Here is a 24,480-nt window from a genome sequence, read left to right on the forward strand (position 1 = left end):
CTCTAGTCTATTTCAAGAAACGGTAACACAGAGAGACACAAACTGTTACAGCAGGTGTTGTAGATATCAAGTTATGATGGAAATCCAAACCAAGAGTCACTGCAGACTCGCTCCACCCTAGTCAATGCTAACGACTATGTCCCTTATTTCTCACGTAACCGGAGGAACGCTGAACTAACACCCGCCCTTTGCAGAGCTCCCAAGCAAAGACTTGCTTCATCCAAGGCAGCCCGAGAAAGAGGGAGCCTTCTAAGAAGACAGTGCTAGCTCTGCAGCCAGCTGTCTCCAGACAGATCACAAGGGGAACAGAACACACGTCCTGGACTATGAGATCTGTGTTCTAGTCCTGACTGTCATGAATATACTGGTAACCCAGGAAAGAAGTCTCTTCACCTCTCTGGGCTATAGTTATATAACCTCATAACTGGGTGAACTGAACTTGATCTCTGACATCCCCTTCTGACTTTAAATCTGGAGGTCCACTGATCAACAGTCTGTCTTCCAATGCAGGGGACATGGGTTTGATGCCTGGTCAGGGAACTACGATCCGACATGTCCCGACTAGAGGAACCCACGAGCTGCGACAAAGGCCCAACGCAGCCAAAGACCCTCACGTCTAATGTTTTCCTTTAAACTGAAAATTCTAACCTATAGGTGTTTCCTTGGAATTATATCACAGCTATTTTATTTGTGAAAACATCTTCTTCTCTATTCTAGTCCAAATGGCCCAGAGAACAGAGCCAAAGGCAAGGGGTTTTGTGGGGGGTGCATGTGTGAAAACGGGCGTGAGGAAGAAGGAAATGCGATGAAAGGAAAGTCAGTAGCAGAGGACGTGTCACCAAGCTGGACACCACCTGACATCCAGCACAACCGAGATCTGGGCCATGTGGGGCCATCCAGGGACATGAAGCTCCCCCCACTTCTTCTGCTGATCAAAGGCTGGGGCCGCCCAACATCAGCTCCCACCCTCCCGTGCACTTCAGGACAAGGCCCACCTGAGCTCCAGGCCAGTTCTGCGCCCTCGCCCACCTCAGCTGCGGCAGGGAAGCCCTGGGCCAACAGATGAGAGGCACCTAGCCAAGCACAGGGAGAGGCTCTGTCTGGGTCCTATTCAAGTTGGCAATAAGAGCTGCCCCAGGCCCAGGAGACAGCATCCCAGAAAGAGAAGCTGGAGTCAAAAGAGCAGCCAAGGATTCTGACGAGGCCAAAAGGATTGTGGTAGTACATATGAAACATCTGCTACATGGACCAAATATTTCACCATCTCTTAAGAGACAAAACCACGATCTGTTTGCCCTTTGGTCTGGTACTGAACCCAGGAAATGCTGGGCTGGGCTTTTGGTAGGAGTCTAACTCCGAAGAACCTGCCAGGTTTACACGTAGAGGCGGTTCCAGGACTTGGAGTTTCTGTGCTGTGAAGCCAGCACGTTTGCGTTTCAAGCCTTGAGTCACGCAGGGTTTACCTTGTCTCTCCCCAAGATCCTGGGATGGTCATGCTTTTGTTGGTAGTTTCAGCCTCTGGACTACAAACACTTGTTGAGAAAAGAATGAAAATAAAATACTACCCTGCCCTGTATCAACAACATTCAAGATAAATAAAAACCTACCTCAAAAGTCCCAGCCTTTAAAAGGTTGACCTGGTCATGCTGCGAGAGATCTCTGAACCCAGGAATGCGCTTTGCAAACTCCACCACTTCCTTCACTGCTGGGGTGAAGCTCATGGAAAATTCTTCCCAGATTTCATGCCCCGATTTATGAGGATCTACGTATGGAGACTTACTCATCGGACAAACCTAATATGCACAAAACAGAAGAAATCTTCGATTATGAGAGGTGGGAAAGAAACTTCAAAGGTAGCATATCAGTCAGTGGAAACCCCAACAGGAAAATACTCTCCGACACATAGAATCTACTGATATTAGCTAGCACTTTCTCTACTGGCTGCTCCCCTTGTGACACAAAGGCTCAGAGCAGCCTAATTTAAACAGCAGTCAACTTATCGTAAAAGAAGTAGCCTAAGCAAAAAGTTCATCTGTTACAAGCTGGTTCAAAACCCTGGTGCACAATCTATAGAAACATAAAGTAGCTGAGCGGCTGGGGCTGGGGCAGGGGCTGTTTGCCAACAGGCACAAGGGATGGTTTTGGGGGTGATGGGGACGTTTTAACACTGGATTATGGCAATGGTGCGCAACTAAAATTACTAAAAAGTACTGAGACTGGACACTTGCCTGTTGCACAGGTTTGAGAGTGTACTTTGTAACACTACTATCGTCTTACACTGGTTTTACGATTGCCAAGCAAAGTCACACATATGCACTTGACTCTCAGGCCTGTTACTTAGTTATGGCAGACATATAATTACCATCTCTTAGATAAGGAAATGGGACTTTAAGAGGGTTAGTGATCCATCCAAATACAGCTAGAAGTCAAGGCCTAGAGCCCAACCCCACACTTAGTATTTCAAAACTCACTGTTTCTTAAATAGGCAAAATTACATTGCCGTAATTTCAGAGAAGAAAAGATCTGAGATGCTTCATTTTTAAAAAAGAGGTCACTGACCACTTATTTCATATATAATGGTGTGACCACTGGCCTCCACTTGTTCAGTGAGGACCCAACGGCTGGACACACAGGTGCACCTTCTAAATGAGGATGGGGAGGCAAGAGGAGGAGGCCAGAGGAGGGACCGGCACGCCATGCAGACACGACAGGCAGACACGCTAACAAAATCAGCCTTCACGTGTCAACTAAACCCAGGAGATCCAGAGATGGGACGGCTCCATAACCATGGAGAACATCACAAATGAGAACCTAAACCTTTACATATTTTCCCCTCCTTACGGCAGTCACTAAGCCTAAGGAAAATAAGGTTACTTTCCAGATCCACGGACTCAAAAACTTCAAGGGACCAAAACAAACAGACATTTAACGTTAGGACTGGGGTAACTGAGTCAACTATTTTGAAAATGAAAAAAGAAGATCTGAATTACCCAGCTGTAGAAAACACCAAGCACTGTCAAAGGACCTGATGGTGTAAACAGAGCCTGGGACCGCTGCTCTGGATGAAAGTCTGGCTGAGCATAAACAGCGTGCTTTCACGAAGACTGCTGGATTTGATGAGACACTTAAATGACGTTAACACTGACTCATCCCACAGGATGAAGTCTAAGAAAATTCTTAGAAACCAGCGGATTATCTTAAACTATTCCCAAGTCTTCAAAGCATGAAACATCCATGCTCTATATCCAAAGACCTTTTTATATCATGATGGTTGAAGAAGACACTTTCCATCCCAATCAAGGAATTACTGACTGTGGCAAGCTAAAGGATCAGTCCCTTGAGGAAATCCCAACGCTAGTAAGGCCAAAACTAACTTGAATGCCTACATTTTGAAAGGGTTTTCTAAGAATTAAAGGATCAATTCTTCAAACCCATATTTTACATAAAATTCTAATTCTGATCATAGTATCAAGCAAATAACATGCGTGTGTACCTAGCTCTGTGTGCAATCAGGTCATTCCACAAATGCTGTTTATTCAAAATATTTGATCTAAAATACCACGCAAAAGGGCTTCTAATAAATCTCCTAGCCCTCCTGACCCTCACCCCCTGCCTCTGAAGTTGGAATGGCCTCCAAATAAAAAGCAAGCCTTCACAGTTTTCCTGGACACAAAGTGAGCAAAAAACATGATTTCACTATACCAGGTGCATCCTCGCTCCAGTGTTGCACAGGAAACCGTTCTTGTTCTCGTTCTGAGAAAAGCCATCTATGGAAACTCTATCGCACGCTCGTTGAGTATAAGCGCCGGAGAAGCTCACGCAGTGTCCGCCCGCGACACAGACGGCGTGCCCGCCGGGGTAGTGCACGCCGCTCCGGCCCTTGTAGTGTCCGCCGAGGTGCTGCGCGCTGTCCGCACAGGGGAAGCGGCCGTGCGGGCCGCCCACACAGCGCTCGTGGTTCACGCTGTACTGCTCCAGGCTCTTAGGGAGCCGCTCTCGCGGCAGCGCCGCGGTCTCCGCTGAGCTTTCGCGCGGCTCCTGATTATACATGAAGGTGTCCTTGTGCGCTCTGGTTACCATGCCGATCACTTCCTCCTTCGCAAAATCGGAGGAGGAGGGAGAAGAGCTTTTGCTGCTGTCTGACTCCAGCTGGGGTTTGGGTCGCGGTTGTTCCTGGGCTGGCAAGGCGATCTGCTCATGGTGGTCTGCTAAAGGGTCACTGTGCAGACGACCACTGAGCTGGCTGTCCATCATGGTCCTCATCGCACTCTGCATCTCGATCAGCATCCGCTGTTTCTCACGCTTAGGAATACGCCCAAACCGAACAGCTATTGCAGAAAAAGATATTCAACATCTACATGTTAAAGAAGACCCGTTTATTCCAAAGAGTAACACAGAATTGGCTCTGACAGCTACAGCTTCTGATCACACAAGAATGCCCACTTGAGTCTGGCCAAAAATCACTCTAAACTTGCCGGTTACGTTTTTGAGGTACCACAGGAAGCAGGAGTGGGGAGAGAAATTTTTCACTTTTCTCTCAAAATAAAGCTAAAGAGAAGACTTCTTGGGTATTTTATAAGCAAAGTCTAAGAAAGAAATCTGAAATTAACTAATGAAAATCAGTTTGAAACAAACCAGCACTACTACACAGCACCTTACTAATAAGGCTGAAGGCTGTGTCCTCAGGGAGGCATTCGGCTACCCACATCCATCAACGCTGGATGGATAGGTACAATCACTTCCTGACCTCTGTCCGTTCACTTCTGTAACCTTATCCTCAAGACCCAGCTATTAAGTGATCACCGACCCAACTATTAAGTGATCACCTTTTCCAACTTAAGAGAAAATCTTAAAAGGAAGAAAAAAATCACAGTCGATAGAAACGTAGTTATTGGAAAATAAACTGGCTGGATTTTAATTAAAATCAATGAAACAAAAATAAAAGCTTTAGTCTCAGAATGAGTCCTGTCTCCAACATTCCTATCCCTGAGGGAAAGAAAAGCTTCTTTCTATTCTAGTATTTATACACAGATAATAAAAATTCAATACATCCACCCAGCAAGGGAGTCTCACTGCTCCAACTGCAGCCTCTTACCCTGTCGCAACCACAGACATAACTTTATCCTTTTGCACACTCTACCTTCGCTCCCCTCTACACGACTGATGGCCATTTTTACTCTTGTGGAAATCACAATATCCATCAAGTTTGGATTAGTATTTCTAGAGCCATAAAAAAAAATTTTTTTTTTTAAGAAACTGAAAACATAGAACATCAATTGTTGAAACCTGTCATTCAAGAACCTACTTATTACAACACTATTTCTGTGTCAGTACATACTAGCTAGAGTAACCTAAGGGACTGCTTAAATCACCCTTCCCTAGATAAATACAAGGCTCATTCTTAGCAGTTCTCAATGAACTCCTACCCTGACCCCTCTGAAAGCCTCACAGTCCTCAGTTAGGTTACTTGGAAAAGAGAGACTCCCCAAGCACTACAGAAGAGTCAGGTCCCAGTGAGGCCGTCCACACACGACACTAAGGTCCCGCCAGTCACCACCACTTCTGCTTCCCACAGGCTTCTGCTTCCCTGGCGCACGCCAGGACCGAGCAACCACCTCCACACCAGGCCACAACGTGTCTTTCAATTCTGCATCACCTTTGAAAGTACAATCGGTGCCGAAAAGCACGGTGTCATCTCAGGACTGAGAAGTCACAGAGCTAGTTCACAGTGGGAGAAATGGGTTCCTCAGAACGACTAAGAAAGAAATCAGGGGGAAAAGCCAAGAACTCCTATATCAAGAAAAACTGCACCTTTATTTTTTGAAAAAGAAAAAGTATTCAAATCACACAGAGGAAAAGTGGGTCTTTTCACAGGAAGAAACAAAAAAAGAAGTGAGTCAAAAGCTGTTTCTGAGATGATGATGCTAAAATTTGACTTGAATCAATTTGGCATCCTGTAAGACAACAAAATGTGTTTTTGAAAATCCATTTCACCCTGAGCACAAGGGGGCCTTTGGCAATTGACTCCCCACTCTGGCTCATGCTGAGGAATAAAGCCAAGCCCCATAGGCTTTAAGAAGAGCACTCTTTAAATTGGGGACATACCATCTCTTGACATTCCGACAGACAGACACTTTTTGAAGCGACACTGCTGGCATCTGTTCCTATTCATTCTCATTATAGAGCAGTTTTCATTCTTCAGGCACTTCTTATACTGAATGTTTTGCTGAATGCTTCTCCGGAAAAAACCCTAAGAACAAAGGAAGATGTAGGGATCCGATTAAAAACATCCAGGGGAACTCCTTCTAAGCGTCCCCCACACCTAATTAGCCAGTACGCTACCGGGGACCCGAGAAGTCATCTGGCTGAGAGCAGGGGAGAGATAACACTGGCACTCAGACCATCGCTGAGCTCTCTGGTACCCGCGAGCGCCTGCTGGCCACGCAGAGCCCTTTCCCCCTTCCCTCTGAGAGTCTCAGTGCTGCCAAAGCCCCCGTGTCCTACGCTCTGTTCACCTGTTACCAGCCGGGCCTGCAGCCACGCTTTCCAGCTCATATTGGAGTCACTTACAAATTCCCAAACTCTTGCAATATGAAGGACATCCTCAACAAGATGACAGAGAACGGTGTTCCATACTGCAATTCCCTCGCTCGATCTAAGGATCACGTTAGGAGAACTGGGTCTTTCCTGGATTATCCTCTGCTGACACCTCCTTATACATTCCAGATGTCCCAGTTACTTATCAGCTACAGGTTAAGTGTCATACACACACCCACAGCTCCCAGCTGGATGATCGCACACAGCTGCCCGTACTTACTACACAAACAATTCAAGTTCATGCTCTGTGAGTGGTCTGCAAAGACCTCCACTTGACTTTTTCAGGAAAATCAAAATCACCAAAATCATTTTAAACTGCAGTTTCCTTGACTGTCATAACTAACCACATTATTAGATGAATCTGTGTTAGTGATTGTGGGATATAACATTTTTACACTTTGTTACTGTAATACTATACTTGGGCACTATGATATGTGAGCTAGATCTTTAAGAGTAATTATGTGTGGCATTTATCAAGAATATGCACTTAGGTTCATTTGCTTGTGCTTTGGTTTCTCTAGCTATAAACATAGTTATTTTATATCTTTTGTAAAAAGAAAAAAAAAAGAAAAACTATTTATAGAATTTTTAAAACAATGAAAAAGTGCTATTTCTGAATAAAATACAGTAGTCCTGTGGAGTGATGGAGCCATAAAGAGCACAGCTCATTCGGAGCCGCCCTAGGAAGTGCTTCCCCTTCACGTACAGGTGTTGTTTCGCTCACCCACCACATCCCGCCAAACCGGGTCCCTGCTTCTGCCCCTCAGTCAGAGAAGAGCGCGAGCACAAGTCTTGGCCACATTAGTTTTAGACGCTCAGGAGGAAGGACCAGATGAGAAGAGAGGCTCCCTAGATGTGAGCAGGAAGTACAGACTTCTCACTTGGAACTACCTGACTCAGGAATACTCAAAGCAACTTACAAATGAGCTTACCCAGGGCTCAATTTATACTTGAGACTCTTTCACTTACTTGGCATTGCTTCCGAAGGTATCACATTTTTACAAGCGTCTAGGAACTGCTCCCCGTTCCCAGCACCTGACAGGTCAGAGTGTCAAAGGACCTGATGAGATCTGCTCCAAGCCTGGTTCCTCTCAGTCTCCAGAAGGCAGCAGCCCCGCCCACATACTCCCTGCCCTCCTCTGCCACCCAGGACACTGCCTGACACGTCGGTGAGTGAACACTTCACACCAGACTCAAGTTTGAGATAACACATTTATTTTGATCAAAATCTTAAAGGAAAAAGAAATACTACATATATTTAAAATGTAGTTTTAAAATATGCTTTTCAAAATGAGTTATGTTTGTACACGACATAAAATGCTTAAAACTTTAAGGAGCAGCTGACTTCTCTTCCTCCCGGATCATCAACCATGTAATTTCTTTAATCCCAGAATCGGCAGCTTAAACAAACGAAAGCATGCATTACCTTACAGCCTTCACAAGCATGAACGCCGTAGTGGAATCCTGAGGCCACGTCCCCACAGACTTTACACAGGAGAACCATGCCACTGAATTCTGAAGCACAAATAGACACAAAAGTGAAAAGCTGGAAGAAAAGCTAAAACTGTTTCTTTCCAATGGAGTACTGTATTTTGTTTAACTTGTAAATACTTTAAAAAACATACAGATATGTACTGTCAGAGAAAAATCTTTACACCAAATTGACGAATCAAAAGAAATCATGCCTTATGGCATTGCCAAAACTGAAGATCCGAGACAGACACTGAAATTCTGTAAATCTAGAATTATTCTATATCAGATATGCAACCAGAACTAAGAAACCAATTCTGTGGGGTAAGAGTAAAGAAATCAGTGCCAGGGGCATCAAGCAACAGAAGGTGCGAAGTGGGGTCTCCACAGGCCGCTGTGCAAACAGTCTGACCCACCTTCGGGCAGAGCCAGGTGCCAGCCCTTCCTGACCCTGTCCTGAGCCAGCCGATGACCTCTGCACTCACTCAGGAATCCACATTCCCACTATTCTGTGGGATATTCCAATCCTCCAAATGTTCCTAGTGCCAGCTTCATGAAAGCAAACTCCTTTCCCTGAGTGAGTACTCCACTCCAGAAACCAGACTCAGCAGGAGGAGTGCAGAAGAAAGACAACCACAGAAGGTTAAGAGGGCGCCCGAGAGGAAACACGGGCAGATACACCACCTCACCACAGAGAACCGATTAAGACAGGCCCTAGGCTGTGGTCATCACTGATTTCTGAATAATTACTGAACTATAATTACCCAGAAGGGAATGAAAAATATACCCAGAAATAAAATGGTCCCCACCAAATGAACAAGTGATAAAGTAAGCCCTGCCTGCAATTAGTGGCATCAACTGTCAAGAACTAGACAACTCACTTGTCACTCCACTGTGACTCTTTGTCACCCCAGGGGCGCTCGATTTGCTGGTTTTCATAGAACAATCTATTCGATCATTCTTCAGGATGCCTTCAATACTGGAGAGATCGCCATTTTTGGGGTTCCCATTGCTATCGGAATGAGTGCTGTTTGGAGAAGACGGGACAGAAGAGGACGCGGACTGGAAGCTATTCTCAGAGCCCTCACTGTGACAAGACGCAGGGCTGGACGCCGAGCTGGAAGAGCTGATGTAGGCAATCACACCTCCTGGAGCAGAGGGGGGAAACCAGGTAATTAGACACATGGTAGCGCATATTTTCTATTTTCGCAAATCTCAACAGTAAAGTCACTAACTCTGGAAAACAGATTAATGATCAAAATTACCGCAAAAGGGAAAAGTAGCTTATTTTCTTCCCTATTTCCTACTATTCCTGCTTCCACAAAGTTCAAAGCTATAAAATTCCCACTGGTTTACAAAGTGGGCAGGCTCTCACTGGCTCTGTTATTCTCAGCATGTACTGATCTGAACTTAAAAGCTTTCATTTTCCAAACGACCCCTAAAAGGGGATGGAAGACCTTCCTGAGCGACAACAAAGCCAGTCGTCACGTCTCCCGGGCCGTGAGGAAATCTGGTTCTGGTCCCTCTCTGCCTCCTTCTCTACCCCTTTACACGACACCGTCCCAGAACAATGGGCTCATCACTCACCCACCCCACTCCCCAGCATCGGGCTAAAACACAGGTCAGTCAAGCACAAATGTAACATTTGGAACTCCGGATAAAGCAATCTATCCGGAAACACAAAGCCTTTCACAGCTGTTCCTCTCACAGTCTTTGTGTTCTGATGCTCCCCAAAGACCCCACGACTACAAACTGAACCCCAGTTCCGCACCTGCCTTCTCCCTACTCCTGCCATCGGACTTGCAGACACACTCCTCTCCAAAGCAGCTCTTGAGAAACCCAGACGCACCACTTGTTCTCCTGACTCACTGTTTACAGTGAGTGTCAAAGAGGCTAAAAGGCGGAAGGCATGCTCTGAGCTAACTCTCCCTTCACAGAGCTACCTTCAGAACACTCTTCACCACTTCATTACGATAAACCCCACAACTCCCCCTGAAACTGGCCATGACCTCTTAACAGACTGCGAACCTTCCAGCTTAAGAAACAGCACTTAAAATGACTCTCAGGGTGTAATTTCAAACTTCTTCCCTGAAAGTGATAAAATGCTGCAAGAGTAGCCTCATGGCCAGAAGTATTGTTTTTCCAAATCCCAGGCCAAACAAGTAATTTTCATCTTCTCTGCCAAGGCCTCCTGTGGTTTCTTTTCTTCTCTCCTCCATCATCAGCCAACATTTATTGGCTTTTTTCAATGTGCATCACATACAAACGTTAATTATCTCTCTTCCATCACTGTCTTGAACTCTTATTTAAACCTACTGTTTACCTGTTTCCATCTACTTCTCAACAAGAAGGATTACAAGCACCCAGGTGCAGAGTGTCCTTTAAGTCTCTATACATGCTTTACGGATATAAGTCTGACATAAATTGTTTCTTTCTTTTTCTGGCTGTGCCATGTGGCATGTGGGATATTAGTTCCCCGACCAGGGATCAAACTGGTGCCCCCTGCAGTGGAAGCACGGAATCCTAACCACTGGACCGCCAGGGAAGTTCCAAGACATAAATTATTTCTAATATCTACTTTTCTGCCTTTGTAAAGCCCACATCTAATATCATGGACAGATCCAAAACAGTATAAAGTATCACTGCTGCTGTTGTTGTTGAGTTGCTAAGTCGCATTTGAGTCTTTTGAGACCCCATGGCAGTAACAAGTAAAACAGACATTTCTGAGAATAACCTGAGATGACTATTCTGAATTGGAGGATTTTACAGGTTCCCAAAGTAACAACTGCAATTTAAGCACTCACTCTGAAATAAACGCTTTGTCTGCTAAAGGGAAAAGCCTCCCCAGTCTTTTTTTTAAATAACAGCCAGACTTTATAGGTCATTCAAGTGTATACACACACACACACACACACACACACACACACACAGAGCAAAATGCTAAGGCCAAATCAATTCCAAAGAACAGAAAGTCATTTCCACTTACAGAGAAGGGAAAAAAAGGCAGAGGGATAAGTCACTTTTAGTCTGTCATGATGATGTTAGGAACCAGACTTGTATTTAAGTACCAATTACACAAATCCAGACTCGGAAGCCCCTAGAAGTAGAGCCACAACCACAGTGCTCTGTTTATAACCCAGAAAAGAAGAACAGGTGCCAACTGTGCCATGAGAAACACAACAGTGTTCATCACACACAAACTTAAAATGCACAATGCAGCTAAAGGCACTTGAGTCTTTTTAATCGTCTTGCTTGTTCATCTTTGAAATTTATTTTTTATCGAATATATTGATTTACAATGTTGTGTAAATTTCTGCTATACAGCAAAGTGACTCAGTTACACACACACACACACACACATCCTTTTTCAAATTCTTTTCCATCATGGTTTACCCAGGATACTGAATATAGTTCCGTGTGCTATACAGGAGGACCTTGTTGTTTATCTGCACTTGAGTCTTAAAAAGACAAAAATACAACGTGGATAGTTCCATCCACTTTTCCATTCCAGAAGCATACGCCTGACATTGGCACTGAAGCTGGAGGTGTGAATCCGCTTTTCCTAAAGTCTGACCCACTTCCAGATGCCCTTAACCTGTGCTTCCCACCTGCCCAGAGTGAAGCCTGGGCTTTAAGATTAATACCTGTCCTGCAACCTGGTCCCTACCCACACACACCAGTCACTCTCAAAGCGTGGTCCTGCACCAGTGGCTTCAGCATCGCCTGGAACTCGGCTAGAAACCAAGTTCTCAGGCCTCACTCTTCCGATGCACAGTGAAGTCTGAGAGTCACTGTCACAAGTCAATGACTTCATCTGTGCTCAATGGGAGAAAAAGCAACCAAGGGTAATCTTAGTAACAGTAATTTTATCTAACCACTGATTTTAAAATCTGAAGACTCTTCAATACTCCAAACACAAGAAAGAGTCCTAACTTTGAGTTTATTCTCACTATCCAAAGAGATTATGCGAAATACGCATCGTCAGAACCGCCCCTAGTGTTTTTCTCAAAACACACATTTCCAAGACCCTGGCCCGACTGGAGAAGGCACCCTCAGGAATGAACTTTCTTTTGGCTGTGCTGCACTCGAGCTTTCTCTAGTTGCGGCGAGCAGGGTCTACTCTTGGTTGCAGTGTGTGGGTTTCTCATTTCAGTGGCTTTTCTTGCACAGGCTCAGGGGCACCTGGGCTCAGAACACAGGCTCAGCAGTCGTAGCTCATGGGCTCAGTTGCTCCCTGCCAAGGCAAGTTCTTAGCCACTGGGCCACCCAGAAGTCCAGGAAGGAGCATTTTGAACAAGCTCTCAAGGCAAGTCTTTGCAGGCAGAAGTTTAAGAATGGTTACAATTAGTAAATTCAAGCACAAATTGGCCCGTAATTTTCAAGGCTGATCTTCTCACTAACTGCCTGAATATCCCTAACATACTGTGAATCCAAAGAAAAATGATTTCAACCTTGAAGTCTCTCAAATGTCATGTTGCTAGGTAAAATCACCACTGCTTTCATAAAATTTTAGAGATTTGAAGATCACATGAGAAACCCCAGGTGGTAGCAACGGATATTTTTTTCATCTTTATCCCCACTGAGAATGGATACAAAGAAAAAGATTATCCTTAGTCCTCACCAAATCCCCAGAGGAAGCTCTCACAGCTATTTATCTTTTCTAAAGGACTACTTTAGGTAGTGGGAGACTTCCCTAGTGGCTCAGGGGTAAAGAATCCGCCTGCCAATGCCGGAGACATGGGTTCAATCCCTGGGTCAGGAAGATCCCCTGGAGAAGGAAATGGCTACCTACTCCAGTATTCTTGCCTGGGAAATCCCATGGACAGGAGAACCTGGTGAGTTATAGTTCCTGGGGTCGCAAAAGAGTCAGACATGACTTAGAGACTACACTACTACTTTAGGTAGCAAATTCACTAATGTCTCAAGAGGATAAAAGGTCAGGAAGTTAGACCTTTCCAGGGCCAGGATTTCAGTCAGCCATTTACATCCCCAAGTTCTTCTGAGTGGAGATCTGAGCTGTTCTGATGGCTTGAGAAGTGTTTTAAACCTGACTGGGCAATGGAAGGTACTAACTACTCAAAACACACCTTCCTTTGCAAAAGTTCCAAAATCAAACCCAAGAAAAATTACTGCGCTATTATCAATTCAGTTAAGATCCAACTCCTGTCTTTTAGGGAATCAATAATAATTTACAACCAGCAATTGTGCCAGGAACCATGGAATCAAAGATGACCCATCAAGGAGCAGGTACATTCTCTAAGCAAGACCTTCAACACTGACGTAGTTGTCTTAGCATCAACCAGACATCATGCTACCAACCTGATGATTAGCAACCCAAGAAGGTTAAAATTTAATTTCTTAGAAGGTAAGACATACATCTAGCAGTTCCTCAATCCAATGAAGAAGGGAAGTGAAGATTACAAGTTAGCAAGAATACTGAAAATAAGGAGTTCCCTGGAAGTCCAATAGTTAAGAATCCACCAATTCAGGGGATACTGGTTCAATCCCCAGTCTGGGGAGAATCCACCTGTCGCAGAGTAACGAAGCCCGTGTGCATAACCACTAAGCCCATGCACCACAGCAAGAGAAGCCACCACAATGAGAAGTTCAAGCACCGCAGCCAACAGTAACTCCCACTTGCCACAACTGGAGAAAGTCCATGCAAAAGCAAGAAAAACATAGCCTGGCCAAAAGTAAGTGAAATGTCGAGAATAAAATGACACGATTTCACACCACGTTTAGTCCTCATAAGAACCCTATAAAATTAACTTCCATTATTCCATTCTACAGAAGAGGAGGTCAGAGAGGTTAATACAGCTACCAAGTGGCAGGGCCAGGGTTGAACGTCAATTCCAAAGCACAGATTATTATCTCTTACTGAGAAGTCCTCAGCTACAAGTCACTTTCAATCTCTCTAAACCTGAGTCATCTTCTATTAATATAAAATGGGAATATCTGCCAGAGTTAGTATAAGATTGAAATGAAATGATGTTCATAAAAGGGAACTATTAAAATAAGTGCCTTTTTACAGAGAGTTTTTAACGAAAATGCAAGAAAGGTAAAATCCCTGAACCAGCAAGTCCTAACACCTCCAAAAACAGGCAGCATATACTTCTCAGATGCCTCAAGCTAAAATTAGCTGAGGCTGAGTTGTCTCTATTTTTAGTTGAAAAGAATCCTGGAGTTGGGCCAGGTTCCCAGGCTAGGGCTTACCTACTGGTCAGTTTCAGACAATCCCGAAGTCAACATCCAACTCTGTACCGCTGGGAGGCACTTGCTGTCCTCACACAGCCTGGGCTTTTCTCACCCGGATTCCAGGCTGGCCCAACATTACCACCACCCAACTCCCTCTGCCCACCATCCTGGAAAATACACGCTTGAGATCAAGTCATGACTGGACTTTTTTTTTGCCTTGTGACTTAGAACAAAACATGTTTACTCAAGAAGCTTTATGAGTTTTCTCATTTTAAAAGCAGGTTTTCAATACCTTCTACTCACGGTATGACACAGTGGACCTAACGAAGCCCTAAACTTCTGGTTGGGTCCCACTGTCAGGGCTCTGGAGAGCAAGATGGCGCCCTCCCTAGAGCACTTCACAGACCTGGGGAGACAACCCTGTCCACCTTTCGTTCCAACACAACGTGAGCCACAGTTCACACAAGGTACTGAGAGTACAAGGGTGCCGAAGAAGCCAAGGATCAAGAGCGAAGGGAACAGACAATACGCGGAGTTTTAAAGAATGTGAAAGCGATCAAATGATGTTCCACGTAAGAGACTACTTAAGAAAACAAAAACAAATAGGTCTTATTTTGACAAACACAGTTCTTGTCTCCAAGTAAATTGCTGGAAAGGTGGGGAGGGGACAAGAGTAATCTAGAGCCTGGGAGTAAAACCCTGTGGACCAGCAACAAGATTAAAGAAGAGCAATGATGAAACTGGGCAGCTCTGCTGACCCTTGTACCATGCAAACTTCGGGCATCTACTCAGTGTCCCCTCACCCCCAAAGGCAGGACCCCAAGCCTCGCACGCACCTTTATGAGGGCCGGGGCTTCAACCCCAACTGTGACCACAGCACAGCCATTGGTTTGTGCTCCGAGGGGACTTCACAGACCTGCCCCTAAGGGTAAGTTATTCACTTCGTGGAACTTAGACCCTCCCCTTCGACAGTGACAGCATTAAGGGGAGGCTCAAAGTAGTAACACATGTACAGGGCCCATATAGAACACATAAATGCTCCACAGATACCGGTGATCATTATTTCACCATCATTATCCTGGGAGAGTTGGATCCCAATAGTTCAAACAAATCTAAACCTATCCATTCTTTGTCCTTCAATTCTGAATGTCATGTGGACCCAGATTTCTCTGCAGGTTCTTATTTCCAGGCCACCTTATGAATTCCTCAACTCCACTGTCTAGTCAGGCAACTTCCTTCTTCACTTAGAATTCTTCCCATTATCTTACTGTTTGTCTCTCCAAGTGAGAACAGAATGGTAGTATGCAGTTACCTTTACAGTAAAAACATCAAGCAGAATGGTATTTAAAGAACTTCAGTCAAAATCTGTGACAAAAATGTATCGAGTCCATTTCCACAGCTTCACTATTTCTCCTCCGTATTTGTCACAGAAAGGGTCACACAATGAGTCATGATATATAGGGCAGTTACACCAAATGGTCACTGGGTGAATATGTGTTGACTAATAAAATGATATCAACCTAAAGGGAGGGGCCAGAGGCCTGCCACCAGAACGGAATTTGTCCCCACCCTGGGCAAGTTATATGTTAAGGAAATGAAAGGGAATGCTTATTTAAGTTCCCTCAGACAGAGGGATGGCAGAAACACTATTCCGGATAACAGCTTGAACTTAGAGCCAAGTGGAAAAAGAGAAAATTTAAGAAAGATAATTGCAAGTTCCTACAGTTCAGGGCAAACAATTATCTGCACAAGGGATGAAACTTAACTGCAAAACAGTTCACACGAAAAGGGTCTAGTTGATGGCAAGGTTACTGTGAGTCAGCAAAGCAGTATGCCACAAAAGCCCAACCTGCCAGACAGCTCCTTTACAGCAGTCATTAATCGTTCTACGACTTCCACCTTTGGATGCCACATCCCAAAGGGCAATAAGGATGATGATCAGGGGATAAAAAAAAAAACCAGGGAGCAAGGACCAAGGGATGTGAACTGGATATGGAAGAGGGGTTGGGGGAGTCAGCAGTCATCCCAAGAAAAGGTTAGTTTGTAATCACACCGTAAAATCAAAATTAAGATCAGTGATAATGTTCCAGGAAGGTTCAAATCTGAGAAAAACTTTCTAACCTTATCCGCTCTCAAAACTATAAGAATTCATTCACACCGAGGTAGACGAGGATGAATTTTTTAATCTTGAAATCCCTAGCAAGTAAAAAGTTTTATTCCATAACAAAGTTACTCAAATTCTTAAACTATCCTGAAGGCTATATAGGCCCACAGGTAATTAAAAGACAAGAAAATGACTTTATTATTTACTGTTGGTGGAAGGTTCACAATTTGTTACCAGGAGCATGGTTTTTCCAGCATAATCACTGGCTGCTTCCGCTGCAGCCTCACTGGATTCAAGCAAAGGGCTCTCCATGGCAGGCGGGGGACAGACAAAAGGGCAGAAGGGACCCTAACACTGCTCCCTAGTGGGGAAGCAACAGGAAATGGGACAAGAAAAGGATTAATAAGGTCACATCTGTTATCATGGGAATTCCCAGGTTGTCCAGCGGTTAGGGCTCTCACTGCCCGGGTTCCAACCCTGGTTGAGAAACTAAGATCCCCAGCCCTCATGGCGGGGCGGGGGGCGCGAATCTGTTATCGGATTCAGGAAAGATCAGCAACCTGGGGGTCACTGGGGGGGTCACCGGGCGAGACCGGCCAGGATGAGGCTCCCGGCCCGCAGGCGCCGCGGGCGTGTTCGTCACCGGAGGTGTTTCACAAGGTCGACCGCGTCCCAGAGGAGGTCGTTGAAACGGTAAGGGTTCTTCTTTGTTGTGGAGACGAGGCAGCGCCACCCTCGGCGAGCCGTCCCCAGGCGACCCCGGAGGGTTCCCCTCGGCGCCCGCCTTCCCCGCTCCGCCCGGGCCGAGGACACTGCGGCGTCCGCGCCCTCCCGGCCGCTGGGCCGCGGGTCCCCGGGGCGCGCGCACGCGCGGCCTCCCCTCAGCGAGCGACCCCCGCGGGGGAGGGGCGGCCACGTCAGAGCCCGAGGGCGCGGGGGCGGGGCCTCCCGCGGGGCGGGGCCTCCCGCCGGCGCGCGCCCGCCCCCAGGGGCCCCCGCGGCCGGCGAATGTGGGTCACGGAGCCGCGCGGCCTCACGTGTCCCCGCCCGCCGCCGCCGCCCCGGCGCCCATTATGTAATGCCGCGTCACGCGCCCGCCCAGCCAACCGGCGGCCGCGCGCCGCCGAACGTAAACACAGCGCGCACGTGGCTCGCGCGGCCGGGCCATGTGAGGGGGGGCCGGGCCGCCGCGCTGCGGCGCTGCGGGCGGCCGGGAGGGCGGCCCGGGGGGTGCCGAGCGCTAGGCTCCGGGCGGGCCCCCCGCGCCGCCGCCCGTGAGGGGCCCCGCCGCCGCGCTCGCCCGCCTGCCCGCCGACCCAGCGCGCCCGCCGCCGCCGCGCCCCCCGCCCTGTAGGCTCTTACCCGCATTCACCTCCATGGTGCCCTCGGGGAGGCCCGAGGCCGCCCGTCCGCAGAGCGGGCAGCGCCCCCGCCGCCGCCTCAGCGCCGCGCTGCCCCGGGCCGCCGCCGGCGGTGGTCGCGGGGCGCCCTCATGGGCGGGGCGCGCGGGGGCCCGCAGCCGGGCCCCGGGGCCGGAGAGCTAGCTCGGGGAGAGCGCGCGGCGGCGGGCGGCGCTCCTCGCGGGCCCCGACAACAAAGCGGCGGCGCGGCGGCTTCCTGCAGCCAGCGCACCGCGGCGGCGAGGGCGGCTGACGGGAGGGCAGCAGCGACCATGTGACCCGCGCACACACCCTCCCCCGCCCGCGGCCGGCCGCTGCGGCGACTCCGCCCTCCCGCCCGCCCCGCCCGCCGCCAGCACCCGCGGCCACCGCGCCTCCGGGTTTCCCGCCCGGCCGGGGTGCCCAACCCTGCACCCCCCCTCCCGCCCCCCGAGGACTCCGCAGGTCACCACCGATGGTTACCTTGCAACCTCCACCTCACCTGGTGACTCCGCGGGTCACCCCCGATGGTGACCTAGACCCTCCTCCCCCCCCCGCCCCCCGCACCGGGTGACTCCCTGGGTCACCTCCCATGGCGACCTGGGACCCTTCCCCCACCTAGTGACACCTCAGGTCACCTCCCATGGCGACCTAGCACTCCCCCCACACCTAGTGAGTCCGCGGGTCACCCCCGATGGTTACCTAGCACACCCTCCCCCGCCACCCGGTGACTCCGCGGGTCACCTCCCACGGGGACCTAGGACCCCCCCCCCACCTAGTGACTCCGCAGGTCACCCCCGATGATGACCTAGACCCCCTCCCCCCCGCACCTGGTGACTCCGCGGGTCACCTCCGATGGTCACCTAGGACCGCGGGGTGGCGCGGAGCAGACCCGCTTTTCAGGATCCAGGCTGGGCAGACTGCTGACCGCCCCGGGGGTCGGCGCTCCCACAGACAGCTCTGCCGGAATCTTCTTCCTCTGCACCGCTCGGTGACTTCATCCAGTCCAAGAGCTCAGACATCTGTGTTCTGAATGAGCTTCAGGCGCTTGCGTCCAGTAGCCCGTTTGATTATGCCACCTTGATGTCCTTTGGCAGCTCAAGTTTCAGGTGTAAACAGGTGCCTTTTTCTTCCCTTCAAAAGGACGAAACTGGAAAAACATGACCCGTGTGCTGAGGTATGAGGAGGGAAGTGTGGTGCTGCCTGCAACTGAAATGAATTGTGAAAGTAAGGGAACTCCCTGGTGGTCCAGTGGTTGAGACGCTGGGCTCCGAATGTAGGGAGCCCAGGTTCGATCCCTGGTCAGGGAAATAAATCCTGCATGGCACAGCTAAAGATCCCATGTGCTGCAACTAAGACCCAGGGCAGCCTAAATAAATATATTTAATAAAAAAGAAAATGTGTTTAAAGTAAGATGGGCTGAAGAACGTGGATAGAAATATAGTAAGATGGCCCTTGTAGATGTCATATGTGGGTATTCACAACTGGTAAATGTCTTCCCCAGTTGTTCCTTGGAGAAGGCAATGACACTCTACTCCAGTACTCTTGCCTGGAAAATCCCATGGATGGAGGAGCCTGGCGGGCTGCAGTCCATGGTGTCGCTGAGGGTTGGACACGACTGACCGGCTTCACTTTCACTTTTCACTTTCATGCATTGGAGAAGCAAATGGCAACCCACTCCAGTGTTCTTGCCTAGAGAATCCCAGGGATGGGGGAGCCTGGTGGGCTGCTGTCTATGGGGTCGCACAGAGTCGGACACGACTGACATGACTTAGCAGCAGCAGCAGTTGCTCTTTGAAAATTTTCAGTGTACAGTGTTGAGGGAACTGTAATGTTCTCCCTCCACCACCCCATCTTAATCTTCACATTTTGGTAAATTTGCCAGTTCCTGAAGCCAACAAGTCAAGTTTCTCTTTTCTCTCCTTGTCCCTCTGTCTGTCTCTCTCACTGCCTTTTATACATCTATTCAATGCATTAAGAAATCTGAGCTATTCTGTCATCCATTGCTGTTTAGTGGATAAATCATGTCGCTAAGTTATGTCCGACTCTTTGCAACCCCATGGACTGTAGCCCACCAGGCTCCTCTGTCCTTGGGGATTCTCCAGGCCAGAATACCAGAGTGGGGTGCCATTCCCTCCTCCAGGGGATCTTCCCTACCCAGGGATCGAACTCCTGTTTCCTGCATTGGCAGGCGGATTCATTACCAGTGAACCACCTGGGAAGCCCTCTGCGGTATTCTAACTTCAGTTCTAATACTTCTCACCATCAGCATGGATATTACTCTGCATCAAACCACCGTCATCTCTTGCCTGCTGCTGCTGCTAAGTCGCTTCAGTCTCTGACTCTGTGCAACCCCATAGACGGCAGCCCACCAGGCTCCCCCGTCCCTGGGATTCTCCAGGCAAGAACACTGGAGTGGGTTGCCATTTCCTTCTCCAATGCAGGAAGGTGAAAAGTGAAAGTGAAGTCGCTCAGTTGTGTCCATCCCTCAGCGACCCCATGGACTGCAGCCCGCCAGGCTCCTCCATCCATGGGATTTTCCAGGCAAGAGTAATGACTGGGGTGCCATTGTCTTCTCTGCATCTCTTGCCTGGGCTACTGTAATAGTTCCCTAACAGAGAAACGACTCCTGTATCCACCTACAACCACTTCTCCACAATTGGAGTGTTATTTTTTAATATGAGATGTAAGTACTCTGCTCAGAACCCTTCAATAGCTTCCTATTGCTTTTTTTTTTTTTAATCCAGTGCCTTAAGCTGCCCTGCAAAACCCTACACAAACTCTGAGCCCCGTCCCCAGCACTCTGCACAAGGGGGTCCTCTTTCCTTCCCTACCTCAGGGCTTTATCACCCTCTGTGATGCTGGAGCAAGACTTCAGGCTACACTTGGTAGCTTGCTTTTTCATTTTCTGTATCAACCACCATCTGCTTCTGCATAGGTAAAATTAAGCTGACCCAAAGAGTACAGAAGGCAGAAATCACAAAGAGGACATCACAGCGGTCCCCTCAGTGTCCTCAGGGCATCAGTTCCAGGACCTCTGTTGTTTTTGTTTCCCTAAGTCATGTCTGACTCTCTGTGACCTCATGGACTGTAGCCCACCAGGCTCCTCTGTCCCTGGGATTCTCCAGGCAAGAACACTGGATCGGGTTGTCATGCCCTCCTCCAGGGGATCTTCCTGACCCAGGGATCGAACCCGAATCTCTTACATCTCTTGCTTTGGCAGATGGATTCTTCACCTCTAGTGGGAACCCTAATATAAGCTGTGGACTTCGGATGTGTCGATATAGGTAACAGATGTACCCCTGTGCTGTAGAATGTTGATCGTGGGGGAGGATGTGTGTGTCGGGGGACAGAACATTTATGGGAACTCTGTACTCATCATTCAACGTTGCTGTGAACCTGCAACTGCTCTAAAAAGTAGAGTATATTTTAAAGAGAGAGAGAGGAATGAATGGAGAAAGCAGCGGTGACTTCCATACACTATCATGTGTCGAACAGGTACCTGGTGAGAAGTTGCTGTGCAACAGGGAGCCCCGCCTGGTGCTCTGTGATGAGCAGGGGCGGGGTGCAGGAGGGGAGGGAGGCTCAACAGGGAGGATGGCTGATGGGGGTGGTTGTAGGCAGAAACCAACATAACACTGTAAAGCAATTGTCCTCCAGTTAAAAACAAAACAATAATAGAGAAGGTGCTACCAGTTAAGTTGGAAAAGAAGAATGGAAAAAGGCTCTCTCTTCCATGATAATGCCTATGAAATAAAATCTGTTATCTTCAAGCCTCCCATCCCGAAAAGGTCGCCTCCATCCTGTGCGGCTTGCTGGTTAACTGTCAGAGCCTGCGAAGCTATAGATGGCCCTGGTCGGTCACGGCCACACCACTGGCCCCTGGAGTCGTGTGGGGCTCCTCAGAGCCAGAGGAGGAGCGGAGCGGTGCCCTGGGGGACGGTCCCCAGAGTTCCAGAGCTGCCACGGAGACCACCTTTTGCTGCTGTCTTCTAAGGAGCCTCCGTTTTTAACCCTATGGAGCCTGTGACTAAGTCCACAGGAATTCCCAGACTATTCAGAGTGGGTTTCTACCTACTCCTCCTTTCTCTTTCCTCTGACAAAAATAATCACTTTCTTGAACAAAGTGACTGTGTCTTCAAATGTCATCTGTTAAAAGAGGCAGATTTCCTGAGAAAATCACCTTATCAACCCTTATATTCCACTGACACTGAGGGCCTGGGAAGCTGCACACAGAACCATTCAGTCTGAATGCAGATGAAGAAGTGGAGAGCCTGAATCGGGCTTCCCTGGAGGCTCTGTGGTAAAGAACCCACCTGCCAAAGCTGAAGATGCAGGTTCGATCCCTCAGTTGGGAAGACCCCCTGGAGGAGGAAATGACAACCCCCTCCAGTATTCTTGCCTGGAGAATCACAAGGACAGAGGAGCCTGGTGGGTACAGCCCAAGGGGTCACAGAGAGTCAGTCTCGACTTGGTGACTAAACAGCAGCAACAAACCCACCGTTAGTCCTCTGACCGCACACTCAGTGCAGCAGGCCAAGGAGGGCCCATCCTTCGAGGGGCTGGGCGCAGGAGAGACCTGAGGAGACGGGGAAAGGGAACAAGAGGAGGTTTCCTAATAGTTAAGGCCAACTGGAGATGTCTACTGTTTTTCCTCATTTTCAACTGTTCTGATGAACCCTGCTGGTTCCCAGCACCTCAGTACCTTTCCACCTTAGCTTTGCCTTCTCTGTGCCCTGGATCAGCAGTTCCCGAACATTTTATCTCAGAACCCCTTAGTGTGTGTTAGTCGCTTAGTCGTGTCCGGCTCTTTATGACCCATGGACTGTGGCCCACCAGAATCCTTGTCCATGGGGTTCTCCAGGCAAGCACACTGGAGTGGGTTGCCATTTCCTCTACACTCTTAAATTATTGAAAACAGCAGAGCACTTTTTCATGGACTATATTTGTCCTATCCACCTATTAGAAATGAAAACAGGGAAATGTTTAAAACCCAAGCACACACAACACATAAGTCACAGAACAGCGACATCATCAGATGTCAACAGACAGCTTTGGCGGTTTCCTCTGCTCACAGCAAATTGCAATTGCTATTCAACCTCATGATAGCTGTGATGTAATTTCTTGAGGCTTTTTTTTTTCTTTACTGCTCTGGTCACAGCACTAGCTCCTAGTGTCACAGCCCTAGCTCCTAGAGTCATTGCCCCATCATGCCTCTATTGTAAACAAAAACGTTTGAAAACTTATTTTTTAACTAGAAGCATAATTTCATTATGTTATACATACATAATAAACATTTCAACATAATGACCAATGATGACTTACACAGGTATCAGTTCAGTTCAATCTCTCAGTCATGTCTGACTCTTTGCGACCCCATGGATTGCAGCACATCAGACTTCCCTGTCCATCACCAACTCCCAGAGTTTATTCAAACTCATGTCCGTTGAGTAGGTAATGCCATCCAACCATCGCATCGTCTGTCATCCCCTTCTCCTCCTGCCCTCAATGTTTCCCAGCATCAGGGTCTTTTCCAGTGAGTCAACTCTTCACATCAGGTAGCCAAAGTATTGGAGTTTCAGCTTCAGCATCAGTCCTTCCAATGAACATTCAGGACTGATCTCCTTTAGAATGGACTGGTTGGATCTCCTTGCAGTCCAAGGGACTCTCAAGAGTCTTCTCCAACACTACAGTTCAAAAGCATCAATTCTTTGGTGCTCAGCTTTCTTTATAGTCCAACTCTCACATCCATACATGACCACAGGAAAAACCATAGCCTGACTAGATGGACCTTTGTTGGCAAAGTAATGTCTCTGCTTTTTAATATGCTGTCTAGGTTGGTCATAACTTTTCTTCCAAGGAGTAAGCATCTTTTTATTTCATGGCTGCAGTCACCATCTGCAGTGATTTTGGAGCCCAGAAAAATAAAGTCTGACACTGTTTCCATTGTTTTCCCATCTATTTGCCATGAAGTGATGGGACCGGATGCCATGATCTTAGTTTTCTGAATGTTGATCTTTAAGCCAACTTTTTAACTCTCCTCCTTCACTTTCATCAAGAGGTTTTTTAGTTCCTCTTCACTTTCTGCCATAAAGGTGGTGTCATCTGCATATCTGAGGTTGTTGATATTTCTCCCAGCAATCTTGATTTCCAGTTTGTGTTTCACCCAGCCCAATGTTTCTCATGATGTACTCTGCATATAAGTTAAATAAGCAGGGTGACAATAGACAGCCTTGATGTACTCCTTTTCCTATTTAGAACCAGTCTGTTGTTCCATGTCCAGTTCTAACTGTTGCTTCCTGACCTGCATACAGGCTTCTCAAGAGACAGGTCAGGTGGTCTGGTATTCCCATCTCCTGAAGAATTTTCCACACAGTCAAAGGCTTTGGCATAGTAGATGTTTTTCTGGAACTCTCTTGCTTTTTCTATGATCAAGCAAATGTTGGCAATTTGATCTCTGGTTCCTCTGCCTTTTCTAAAACCAGCTTGAACATCTGGAAGTTCACAGTTCAAGTATTGTTGAAGCCTGGCTTGGAGAATTTTTAGCATTACTAGGTATCATCACTATGTAAATCATATCTTCTCATTTTATCTCTTCATAAAATATCCAGTTAAACACATTACAATATTACCTCTGTGCATAGAAAAAAATCACTCAATGTGAATTAATCCATTGACACCAAGATGAGTGAAGTGTTTATGCACAATCCTAGAAATGAGGCGCACACCCAACAC

General features: G+C 47.7%; 1 protein-coding gene and 1 long non-coding RNA gene across 3 annotated transcripts in view; one reads left to right on the forward strand and one right to left on the reverse strand.

The window, feature by feature from the left end:
- The window catches only part of NR1D2 (nuclear receptor subfamily 1 group D member 2), a 138,593-nt gene extending 120,782 nt beyond the window's left edge, over positions 1-17,811 (reverse strand). For both annotated transcript variants that reach the window (XM_027530208.1, XM_027530207.1), the window contains exons 1-6: positions 17,729-17,811; positions 8,949-9,215; positions 8,024-8,112; positions 6,106-6,250; positions 3,703-4,328; positions 1,608-1,793 (exon numbers count right to left, since the gene is read on the reverse strand). In XM_027530208.1, the coding sequence (XP_027386009.1) occupies positions 1,608-1,793; positions 3,703-4,328; positions 6,106-6,250; positions 8,024-8,112; positions 8,949-9,215; positions 17,729-17,744 (1,329 nt within the window). In that variant the 5' untranslated portion in view covers positions 17,745-17,811. The remainder of the gene's footprint in view (positions 1-1,607; positions 1,794-3,702; positions 4,329-6,105; positions 6,251-8,023; positions 8,113-8,948; positions 9,216-17,728) is intronic.
- Positions 17,812-20,925: 3,114 nt separating this feature from the next.
- On the forward strand, positions 20,926-21,872 carry LOC113885069. Its single transcript, XR_003509124.1, has 2 exons — positions 20,926-21,032; positions 21,520-21,872. It is a non-coding gene; the product is annotated as an uncharacterized LOC113885069 (long non-coding RNA).
- The last annotated feature ends 2,608 nt before the right edge of the window (positions 21,873-24,480 follow it).

This window comes from Bos indicus x Bos taurus, chromosome 27 (assembly GCF_003369695.1).
Source record: "Bos indicus x Bos taurus breed Angus x Brahman F1 hybrid chromosome 27, Bos_hybrid_MaternalHap_v2.0, whole genome shotgun sequence".
Classification (NCBI taxonomy): domain Eukaryota; kingdom Metazoa; phylum Chordata; class Mammalia; order Artiodactyla; family Bovidae; genus Bos; species Bos indicus x Bos taurus.